Source organism: Protopterus annectens, chromosome 8.part0 (genome assembly GCF_019279795.1).
Source record: "Protopterus annectens isolate FY-2018-M chromosome 8.part0, PAN1.0, whole genome shotgun sequence".
In the NCBI taxonomy this organism is placed as follows: Eukaryota; Metazoa; Chordata; order Ceratodontiformes; family Protopteridae; genus Protopterus; species Protopterus annectens.
In genome coordinates, this window is record NC_056741.1 from 861,849,291 (window position 1) to 861,862,100 (window position 12,810).

At 40.4% G+C, this 12,810-nt stretch overlaps 1 protein-coding gene across 1 annotated transcript in view; it reads right to left on the reverse strand.

The window, feature by feature from the left end:
* Window positions 1-12,810, reverse strand: part of LOC122808355 (SLIT-ROBO Rho GTPase-activating protein 3-like) — an 881,720-nt gene that overhangs the window by 830,307 nt on the left and 38,603 nt on the right. The window contains exon 3 of the mRNA XM_044079321.1: window positions 7,659-7,821. Within this exon, the coding sequence (XP_043935256.1) occupies window positions 7,659-7,821 (163 nt within the window). The remainder of the gene's footprint in view (window positions 1-7,658; window positions 7,822-12,810) is intronic.

Consider the following 12,810-nt stretch of genomic DNA (forward strand, 5'->3'; position numbering starts at 1 on the left):
GGATGCTTCATGCTCACCAAATGATTTATAAAAATCAGTGCATACCAAGATTATTTATTCCCCGTTCTGAAGGAGGTATGGTCCTCTTTGAAATTGATTACATGTGTATATCTGCAATAGTGGGACTCCACACAAATCTGCGGACCTCACAAGACCCAAACGTAGTGAAAGTTTTGAAACATGAGGAGAATAAATCTAAGATGACTTCACTGCTTAGGCTAGCTAAAGCATATGGGCATCAAGCAGGAATGGAAATCAAACCAGAAGTAGAAAAAAACAGGCGGCAACTGAATGTGCCAAAAAAACAAAAGAAAGAATATAAGGTGAAGGATCAAATAAGAAGGCAAGAAATGTGGAAAATGCATAAATATAGTTGCAAGTAAAGAAAACTTCTGGAAGAACCTGATATTGATCAGGATCAAACACAGGAATGGTTATGGAGAGGTGAATTCAAACCAAAAGATGAAAGGTTAATATTAGCAGCCCAAGATAGTGGGCTACGTACATGTTGGTTTACAAAGTCCATTGAACATGCATGAGAAACAGACAAATGTGGGTTTTGTAAAACTTAATTGGAAACAGTTGCACACCCTGTTGCTGGATGTGGCATACTAATGGCAGAAGGATTGTATACTGAAAGGCATAATAATGTGGCAAGACTGGTGCACTGGGGATTGTGCAGACATTATGGTACTGAAGTGGCTGAAAAACACGGGAAACATGCACCACAAAGCATCATAGAAAATGGTGAAGTCTACATCACATGGGATCACCCATTACCAACAGTTCAAATGACAGATGCGAGAAAACCAGATATAGTGGTCCATGAAAAGAAGACAAAAGCAGCATTGATCATTGAAATCGATACACCCAATGACTACAGTGCCTTGTGTACAGAGAGACACAAAGTCATAAAATAGCAAGATTTGCAGGCAGAAACAAGAGCAATGTGGAAGAAAGATACTGAGACAGTTCCAATAGTAGTAGGAGCAATGGGTCTTATAAAAAAGTGAATAATGTAAAAATAAATTGACGCTCAAGAATGCTGGATTCCTTAGAAGAAATACAGACACCAATGAACATTTTATGCATTAAACCAGTGGAATTTTATCTTGTTGGTGTCTGTACTTCTTCTAAAGAATCCAGCATTCTTGAGCATCAATTTATTTTTACATTATTCAGTTCTTATAAAAAAGTATCTACAATCGTATTTAAATATTTTACCAATACAGGTAACTCCATACAAATTGCAAACGGTGTCATTACTGTGCACATTGTGGGTGCTCCAAAGAGCACTTTTGGCTGACATCAAAGACTGAAACAATACTAATTTCATGAACTTTAATCGTACTTTGACATCATGGTAATAGAAACCCAAAAGATGTGGAGAAATTAAAAAAGACTGAAACCAAATCTTGAAGTCATCCCACAAGGTCAGCTAGCCGAGTACTTTCCTATAAACCAATAAACCTACAAAATAAGTTGGCACAAGGACCCCAACACTGAGTCAACAATGTAGTTCTTGGACTATGAAAAGAATCCCCTTACACTACTGGGGAGACAGTAAACAAAGAGGAGCGACATATTACCCTTTTTCACATGCCATGTTCAAAACAGTTTGTACTCTCATGATGCACCTTTAAAGACACATAATGGAATGACAACAAATTGGTATCCACCCCAGACTATAGCCAGCCTAGTGTGCAGATCTATGAATAACCCAGTGGTGCAACAGCTGCCAAGTAAGAAGCATTTTTTTTCTCCAACAAGGTCTCTGTAATAAGGGCAGGATAATCTTTTTTGCAGCATCTGAGGATAATTCCATGTTTGTCATAGATAGGCTTACAACAGAATTGGAACAGTAAATCTTCAATGAGAAAATGGTATGCACATCTCCAGATCTTGATCAGTGTAACTACTCACTGCGCTGTACATGCTAAGTGGGACAGTGACTTGACTGACTCATAGATTCAAAGATTGCTACTAGTACAATGATCCAGGGGGGGGGCCTTTCTAAGACTAGCCATGTTTTCCCACAAGTATAATAACATCCTGTATCCAAAAAGGACATATTTGGCCCAGGCATTTATAAGCTACCTCTGTCCATAAAGAACATGGATGCCAGTCCAATGTAAATTTCCTATTCTCCATCCACTGGTCTAGGTTGCTCTTAAATTGGGTAATGGACAAACTCAGTTTTACATGGATGGGAAGGTTGTTCCATAGGAAGGACAGTCTCTGGAACACACATCTGTTTTCCAGCATGTTCGGTTTAAGTCACAGACAAAATTCAGGTCCCTACACCTTGTATTTCTGGTACTGTTCAACTTATGAATATGCAGGAGATTCATAAGTGTTGGATTTTTGAATACCTTGTAAGCCAAGCATAGATAACCCCTCAGCAATCTATAGAACACTGAATAGATGGGAAAAAAATTAAGGTGCTCTGAGTTAGGCAGGTTTGTTATGCCTTGTATTCTTTTTGTAATGAACCTCTGAGGCCACTCTAGTTGCTGCATATGCCTGGTCAAGTACATACAGAAGGGAACATTGTACTCTATGATTGGTCTGATAAGGTCAGAGTACAGTGTGATAATGACCTCTTTGGACCTATTTGCCAATCCTTTATTTATAAGTTGCATAACATAAAAGGATTTTCTCACCACTGCGACCACATGGTGGTCAAATGTAAGTCTTCCATGTAATTATTTACTAAACTTATGAGATTCATAGGTTCATAGGTTGATACTAGGCTATCTGCCCTAGGGCATTTACAAGCCTAGCTAGAGTGTGTTTGGCTTTCGCCATCCTTCTTACATTAATTGACTGTGCCTCTGTATAGTAGGTCAAAGAAGATAGCCCATTTAAGGTTAGTTTAACATGCCTCTGTCTAGCAGTGACACAGAAGAGATCCCAGGGGTAAATTTATGATCTCCCATCCAAACGTCAAGATTCTTCTTGAAGAGGGTCATTGAGGGGCTCTGTCTGACATGGATTGGGATTTTGTTCCAGAGTGAGGGGAGCCTCTGGGATATGAATCTGTCCCTCCAGCATGTTCTATTTATTTCTGTGCTGAGGTTTAAGTCACTGGAGCATGTAGTTCTGATGGATTTGGATTTCTTGAGGTGGAGCATGTCCATTAATTCTGGGTTGGACATGGCTTTATACGTCAGGCACAGATCGCCTCTGAGTAGGCGATAAGCAACTGAGTAGAGCTGGAGTTTCTTTAGCCTAACTGCGTAGGGCATCTGTTTGAGTCCCTTGATCATCTTGGTGAGGTACTTTTGGGGCCTTTCTAGTTGTAGCAGGTGTCGGGTAAGGTACATCCCAAATGGGGCATTGTATTCAATTATGGGCCTGATGAGTGATGAGTAGAGGGGCACAATGACCTCTTTTGATCTAGATGTGGACCACTTTGTGATAAGGTGGGCTATATCGAATATCTTTCTAACCACTTTGGCAATGTGATTGTCAAAGGAGAGATTGCAATCTACTTGGGTCCCCAAATCCCTAATTACTTCTTCTGTACTTAATGGATTACCACCTATGTGGTAATTTGTGGGCACTTTGTTTTTCCCAAAGGGGATGACTATGCACTTTTTGGCATTTAGCTTTAGGCCATGGCTCTGGCACCAGTTATCCATCTCTGTGAGACCTTTTTAGAGGATGCTTGTGTCAGCCGGTGAGTCGATTATGGCCGCCAGTTTGCAGTCATCTGCAAACTTTGTCAGCCATAGTCCTCCTATGTTAGCCTGTACCTCAGAGAAATATATACCGAACAAGAGAGGTCCCAGGACTGAGCCTTGTGGGACACCACTTGTAACTGGTTTAGAGTCTGACATGGCACCTGCAATTCTGACCATGTGGGTTCTATCCCTAAGCCAGTTTGCAACCCATCTTGTGACATAGGGGTTGATATTTAAGCTGGTGAGCGTATTTATGATGCCCGAGTGGGGTATTGTGTTGAAGGCTTTTGCAAGGTCAAGGTAGGCTGTGTGGACTACCTTCCCTTCGTCTATGGCCTTGGTGACTGTTTCAAAGAAATTGACCAGGTTCAAGAGGCAAGATCTGCCCTTAACAAAGCCGAATTGGGTAGGATCCAGTGTTTGGAGGTTCCCAATGTCTTTGTTTATGAGTTCCATGATGATACGCTCCATAGCTTTGCAGACCAGGCTAGTTAGGCTTATAGGGCGATACTTTCTGGGGTCCGTTGTGGCACCACCTTTATGGAGTGGGACCACTGTTGCTGTACACCATTCTTTGGGTACATATCCTGTTATAAGGCTGAGACTGAACAGTGATTTTAAGTGAGGGTTCAGTTCTTCTTGGAGCTCATGTAAAATGCAGCCCGGGACACCGTCCAGTCCCATTGATGCTGTGTTTTTTGCTTTGGAGAGGGCAGCTCTCACCTGTGCATCTGTGATGTCCGGGAGGCTACACTCTGTTGGGATAGTCATTTGCTCATTTGTGAGGGAGAAGTTTGCACTGAACCTGTCTGCCAGGATGTTGGCAATGTCTGTGGGTTCAGTGTATTTTTTGTCATTTTGCACTAACTCAGAGCATATCTGGGAGTTTCCACCCAGGTTTCTGACATAACTAAAGAAAGCCTTTTAGCTTCTTGTGCAATTTTTCTTTCGAAGCTAGCCTTAGATGATTTTATGAGGGATTGTAGTTTCTTGCTAGTACTGATCAGAGTTGCCTTCCCTTTCAGGGATTTTGCTCTATCATGTAGTAGCTTCCTCCTTCTGTTGTACAGCTTATTTATGGCTGGGGTCCACCAGACAGGTCTCCTGCCTTTGGAGGAGTGTGTCTTGGTTTTATTTGGGATAGCACGATTCATGCATTCCTGTAGGTATCCATAGAATGCGTTTGTAAAGGATTCTGCAGTTTGGGCCATATTTTCCACTGGCCCTGGGGCTTTGAAGGATTCCACCTCGGTTTTGAGAAGTGGGAAGTTTGCTTTTGAGAAGTTTTTGACCTTGGTTTCCTTTGCTGGGGGTGGGGATGGGATATGGATGTCCATAGTGATTAATTTATGGTCAGATCTTACCAATGAGGGGTATACCTCTGGTATGGAACACAGAGTCCCCATGTTGGTGATGATCAGGTCCAATATGTTTTCCCCTCTTGTGGGAGTGGTGACCAGTTGTTCCATAGCATTTGAGTTTATAAATTCTAGGAACCGTTGGGCTAGGGTGTTGGGGCTTGAGTAGAGCTCCCAGTCTATGTTTGGGTAGTTAAGGTCACCCAATATAATGGTGTTTGGAGAGACCTTCATATTCTCCAGTGTCTTCAGGAAAGCCAAGTGGGGTTCCTGAGTTTGGGAGGGTGGTCTGTAGCAGGCTACAAACTGGAAGGCAGTTTTGCCCACTGTTAGTTGCACATGGATGGTCTCAGATGCTTTGTGCAGTGCCACTAGCCTGGAGGTATGGGTATCTTTGATGAATATGGATACCCCCCCTCCTCTTGTGGTTCGGTCTGAGTTTTGGGGCCGAAAAGCATGGTATGAGGTATAGCCTGGTAGTGCTGGGGTGCTCTCGGGAGCCTTGAACCAGGTTTCTGTTACTGCACAGATATCGATATTCTCCATACTGAGGAGAGCCTCAAGTGCATGCATCTTGAGGTTTAGACTTCTGGCATTGAGCAGCATTATCCTTAGTTTCTTTTTCCTTGTGTTGTCTAAGGAGGTGGGTTTGTCTTTTGAGCCTTGCCTAAAAAAGGTACTATGGGGGTGGCAAGAGCCTTGGCCAGTATTCGAAAACCCAGGGGTGGCAGTTGCAAGCCGTCCCTAGCGAAGCAACGTGGCTTGTCAAGCATGTTATCCCAGGCTGACAGACACTGGATCCTTTTTGAGTGGCACCAATACTTTAGCCAATTGTTGAAATTGATCATTTTGTCTTTATACTGTGGTATCATTCTTGGTGAGGGTAAGATGCTACTCAAGGTCAGGGTCATACCGGCCTGGGCCACATAATCAGAGAGCTCCTCTATGTCTCTTTTCATGTAATCCAGGGAGGTACGTCTCAGGTCATTCACACCAGCATGGACAATGACGGAGTCATATTTGTACTTGCTTTGGAGTGACCTGAGTGCTTGTGTTATCTGGCGGATCCTGGCACCCAACAGGCAGCTTACAGTGACCTTCTCCTTGTTCAGCCTGGTGAGAGGGACGTCTGTGTCTGACAATAGAGTCACCTATTACAAGTGTATTAGGTGTGTTGTTTAGCCTTAAGGGCTGTGACTTTGTGGCACACTGACTTTGTGAGCTATGTGTTACGTGGGTATTGTTGTGGGGTAGCAGTTGCTTGGATGTCTGCTTTGGAGGTCTCTGTTGCTTGGGCAGATTTTTATTTACAGCCTCCGAGTATGTTTTTACGTGATCAACATTAAATCTGGATTGCTACAGGGCATATGTCAAAGCAAACAGGTGGTGTGAGTGCAGAGTAATACCATGTAGTTTCTCATTATTTCATACAGTATCATTTATCACATCAGTCTTGCTTCTAATATCCCCATACGTATTACTCTGATCTACACCACATTAGACCATGCCTAGCCATTTTATGGCAATAACAAAATTATCCCCAAAGCACTGTATTAAAGTACAGAACTCTGTCCTTCATATATATGTTCATAATGAAAACTACAATCCAGACTCATAGTTTGACAGTGTAATTGTTTGGCTACAAAAGGATCAAACTATGGTAATACAAACATCCATGCATTCTTCTGTTAAAAAGAAGATGAAATAAAACTTTGCATTATAGTCATACAATTACAATTGAAAAGGGTCCACTGACCCAGCCCACTTAGTTAAAAATTAAGAAATTATAGGTAAATTAAGGGGTCTGTATCACTTCAGTGAGCCATCACTTCAAAGAATGGCATTTCATCGGAAATGCCATTCATTAAATTCCCCTCATGTGGGGGGGGGATATGCCTCCATTACCCCCCACTAATTATATATACCAACTCCGAGATCACACTACAGTGGGGAAACAGCAAATTTCCCGATCCTCACTGTACTGCTATCTCAGTATGAACAGTTTGACAAACTGCATGTTCGATGTAATTGCACTGAAAATGCTGTTCAATTAATTGATTTTTCACTGAACTGATAGGAACCCAAATTAAAGTACTAACCCTCACCTTAAATGAAAAAATGCAACCCAATAAGTGCTCATATGCAGATGAGGAAAAAGAAAAACAGTGCCAAAGGAGACATCATACTTCTGCATACTAAATGCAGCTCTGCAGGCTCTGCCTATGCCCTCTGACTTCTGCTCTACCACATTTATCAGACTTTCTCCATCCTTTCCCAAATACTGTCTGGTACTGGTACACAGATACTCACACTACAGCAGCAGTAATGGATGGATCGCAATTACCAGAACTCACGATGAGCTAAGGCAAGCGACAAAAGAGTCTATCAACGCACAAGCTTGAAAGGTATGCATGAAAGAGGAACAAAAACCATCTGAAAATGGAAACAGTACAGAAAATAAAACAAATCCATAAACTGCAAAATAATTCAGTACCGGAAATGGAAATTAGCCCTATGCATCATAAAAGGCCAATGCTTCTCTACCACCCACCCCAAATCCCTTCCAATAACAAAACATTTTGATGTGTTTTCTGAATTCTGATATATGTTTTACCTTCTTTGAAAGTCGAGTGACATCATCACTGATGTGAGTGAGTCGGTGGGTAAGGTTATTCACAAAAATCTCATGTAGCACTGCACGATCCTTACTCTCTTGTCGTGTCTGGTTCAGAATTTGGTACCAACAGTTCACTGGAGATAATAAATTCTGGTCCTTCCTGATGATGTGTTAAACAAAAAAAAAACCTTTGCTTTAGTATTTTTTATTTATAAATTTAAAAGTGTATTTATTTTTTTGTTTTTCACACACATCATGCAGAATCTATGATACATTTGAAATGGCTACAGGGCCCTTTCAAACCAAAAGAATAAAACTGAATATATTACCTCGAATGAGCCTGAGTAGTATGCAGTTCTGTTAGTTCATGTACCTAACTATGCCCAAGCTGACAAAGATAGTAGTAATCTGGGGAGAAATGGCAGTGAGAGATCATTGTCAGCCCACCTATCCCATGGGTAAAATGTAGTTCAAGTCCCACTGCACTATCTGGCATAAGACCAGGTGATTAGGCTTAAGGTACTGGGGCAAAACTGGTTCAGCCTACTGAGGAAAACATGCACTTTAGTGGGGAGGTGGAATCAATGGACATAAATATCTATCCTTGCTTCAAGGAGCAATGCTGTAGGCAGTAACACCTACCAACTGCCAAACTGGATCGATAGGCTGCAAAAAGCTGGTGGCAGACATGCTTTCTCACCCACCATTGCCCAAAAAGAAAGAGATTCAGGGTTCCAAAATGAAAATCTCAACTGGAAAGAAGCCCCCCCCCCTGCCATAGGGTGACATGAGGTGATAAGGCCTGGCAAAAAGGAGTAATAAATGTGCCTCTCTCCACAGCAGTGGGATAGAGCTCTTACTGTGCAGGCAGCCAGATTTTGATTAGCAGCCATGGCATTAGAGGAACCAAGCAGGGAGTGGAAACAGTGAAAGGGTGTGGCCTACCAAACTTTTCCATGGGGAGGGAAGGTTTGCAAGTACCTAGAGGCAGACTAGGAAGTGTGATTTCCATATCAGAGACTGAAGAAACCATTTGTCCTGCTTTAAGGCAAAGGGTAGGGCTGCTAACTGGAAGTGTCCAGCAATGGTCAGCTCATTCAACCATTCACTTTTGCGCTTTGCAGGCTTGTGCTTGGTGAGATAAGGCTAAGGAAAGTACCTTGAACCACCTCTGATGGCTATCTGAAAGATGTTCTCTCCCATTCAACTATTATCCAGGGAAGGGGAACAAATAAGTCAATTGTCCAGGAGGGTCTGATGACTGAAATAAACTGGGACAAAAAGTGGAAAAAAAGAGTAATGAATGAATCCATGTAGAGCTGGTGGGAGCTACAAGGCTGTGGTAGACACACATAAATACAGTAAATACATAAATATATACACAATACACAGGCTTCTACTCTAAATATAGAAGCAGCCTGGGCTGGTTATGAAGTAAGGTATAGGATGGTTGTAGAAGTAGCTATTTTAATTGACTTGTAACTTAGATATACCAAAAGTATAAAAGGACTGGTTATTTACTGATTATCATACAGTCAGCTTCATGATTTTTACTGAGGTGTGATCCCTACACGAGGCAGCTCTACTTGTAACACTGTTTTACTAGTCTGCATCTCTTAAAATGCAGTCTGTTTAATGAATATCTAGCTAAACTTTGGAGAGGTATTTTTCTGTCCTTGCTTTTTATTTGCCATGTGCACTTTCTTCATGTTGGAGGCTGGGCCACTCTCACTCATAAAAATATGATTATTCCTTTATGACAAGCCATCCTAGTTACCAGAAATAAATATGTTTGTACATATATGATCCATCAGATTCAGTTTTCATCATGAAATGCTACAGAACACTTTCAGTTGCTCATGAGCCTGGTCCCTTCCATACACGCACATTTACTTGCTTCATTACTGTAGTTCACTTAGATCACTGCTTGTGTTTATCCAAGTAAAGCTATCACAGTAGGGGACACCACTCTTTCATGGCAACGTGATATCCACTGGTTTGATAATTCTCCCTAACTGCAGTTACTATGGCCAAATTTCCCTTCATCAAATACTTTCTAGATTTCCATTCTCACCTGTGCTGTACTGGGATGGTGGCAGCTGGCCACCAGTTGTGCTCTGCCTGATTTTTTGAAGTCTGAAATGTCACTTCACTCATCAGTTCTTTGCTTTTACATTTGTTACATTTCATGAATTATGTCCATCTGGTTTACTTGTTCTTTCATCCCTATCTTTTTCAGTTTGTTGCTGCAGATATAAACTAATAACAGTGTCTTATCTGGCAGCTTATCAAGCCCAGCATATATACAAAGCAGTTAACTTTCTTTTTTTGGATGGGAACTGCTGTACTTTACAATATATTTTTGTTTTGTTTTGCTTGTTGTACCTTCTGAACTCATCTACTCATTCTAATCTTCCTTCCCAGGTCTGCTAAAGTGTGTCTGTAGTTTGTGTTCCTATAGTTTCCTATGCAGATTGGTTTGTTACTGATTTGGCACTTGGAATGTCCTTTTACCTGCCCATGCTTGACGTCTGGATATATGGATGGCAAGCAGTTGCTGACGTAAGAGGTACTTGATGCTACTGTTGTGGTTATTTTGCTAGGCGACTTCTTGGAGTTAGAAAGAAAAATATGTCTGGGTATAAATTCTTCTTCTTCTTGCACTTGGTTCATTCTTAAGAGCCCTGTTGATGAGATGAGGATATTTTCCCTTGACAAGCAGTACTATTTATTTAAGCCACTTATTTAGAACTACTTTTTTAAGCCACTTATTTAGAACTAAGGACTTGCCAATAAACATATCTCCGTGCATGTCTAAATGTGAAATATTTTGCTATAGGTTTAGCTTACCCTATATGTCATTTGAGTTATGGCTTAATTTTATCTGTCACAGCATTACTGCAGACAATTGTTGTATGTTCTATTTGAGTCCTATGTCCCATCTTTGCTGTTTACTCTGAAAAAAAGTGTTAGCTAGATTAACCCTCAAAAAACACATGTCCAGATGTCCTTATGATATTTCCTAACGTTTTATATGACTGACTCATTTTACATTTTAGAAGGGCATACTAGAAGTATGCCTATTATATAACCAGAGCTTTACATGTCCATGATATCGATGACATTTTATTTTTAACCATGTCAGATTTTAAATTTGTGTTTACTAGCAAATGCTATGCCTGATTCTTATCAGTTCAAGAGATCCATAATGCAGTATTAATAGCATTTTAAGGTAACTCTACAAAGTTAGCCTGCTTTAGTTAGACTTCTAAAGTTATATTCTCTGTTGGCAACTCCTAGGCAGGTTACTGCTTATTTTTTCAGCTTTGCTGCCTGTTTTAACAAAGGCCATTGCTTTCCCGAGCTTCTCATGTTTGAGCTTGTAATAACATTATTTCTGGTCTAGTAAACTTCGCCTAGCAATTAATGGACAATCTTATCTATTACTACAGAGTTAGTTCAGTCTTCTTCTCCCAAATGCTTAATTTGCCTATTCATATTTGTAATGTGAAAGAACCGTCTTTAGCATCATCTGCACATTTAACACCTCAGGTCTCTTGTCCATTTTTACCTTGCTACACACGAATGGGTCTACTTAAGATGAATGAGGTGGAGAAGAAGGTGCTACAGATTTCCACGATATACCCTCTGAGTGAAACTGGTGGATTCTGGTTAGGCTTACTAATATCTGACCAGCTGTGGAGTGACATGGACATAAAGGTCTAGTCTGTCTCCAAGTGACATCTTTGAAATTAGCAGTCCTTCCCTAACTGGTAAAAAAACACCTGCACCCCAATAACCTCATCAAGGGTCCTGTTTATGAACAAGTCTGGCACACTTTTAATATATTTTGTGGTGTCTCAGTCTAGCAATTTTTACAGACAAGCGGCATGATAAGGATTCATGGCTGCATATGTATGTTGCTGTATTTCCTGGTTTCTCTGATTTCTGGTGCCCTCCTTCCTGGTTTCTCTGATTTCTGGTGCCCTACTTCCTGGTTTCTCTGATTTCTGGTGCCCTACTTCCTGGTTTCTCTGATTTCTGGTGCCCTACCTGGAGAACTAGCAGCAGAAGTATTTTTATCCATTTAAATCAAGCTATGACATGGTCTAAAGGCCACATAGATCTACCAGTTACCCAGAATGGATCCTTGGGATGAGAACAAATGACAGCATCTCCATATTTACAATCTATCAGGTAACTGTAAGCCATTTTTGCAAGGATTCACAGACTTCCAGGTGACACAGTGCTGAATCAGTTATACTGGCTAGTTTTAGGTGACTTTATCATGTGGGTCATTGATTGTGAGCTTATCATGTATTTCCTCTAGGTAATGGAACAATTAAGCTTTTTAAAGGTTTTCATTTGACACATATTATCAAACAGTATTATTTGATCTTGGTTTCCCATCTGGACTCCAGACCATATATATCCTCCTGTGGGAAGGGTAACTTCTGTAATTTTCAAAGTTACAGTTTTCCTTTCCTTTACCCTTCTAACGAGAAAGAACATATATCTAAAGAAAGCAATCCCTGCAATTGCTCTATGTAGCAATTTGAAGATAATACAGTAGCTTTTAGATTGGTAACATTCTGCACAGAATGTCCCAAATAATTTTACAACAAATCTGTACAACCTACAACCTGCAATAAGCATTTACACAAATTATTCTGAAAATATTTTAAACACTGAGCACACAGAGAACTGTCTATTACAGTTTTTAAGCATTCTGTCTCAATACTAATGGATGAAATTCCAATTTCTATCTACAGACAGAGGAACTACAGTGGCAAATCAGGTTAATGTCTGTAAATCCCAGGTCTTAATGAATATTCTTCCATTAGATGTCTACTAAAACAGAAAAAAACTTATACTGCAGAGACAAGGATGTCAAATCTACCAATAATGTGGATGTTAATACTCACACAAGATCACGATAGGATGCATTTGAACTTTTAAAGTTTTTCTTTTCTTTTCAATTTTTAGGTTTTTGTTCATGTTTCTTTAGTTTTATGCATTATTTTAATACTGTTTATTTAAGCTTGATAATTATTGACAGCAAGTTTGTTTTCTACTATTTTCTTTTGCATAACTTTAACTTGGACTTAGCTAGACATTCATTTAATACATTATATACATAGGATTTTGT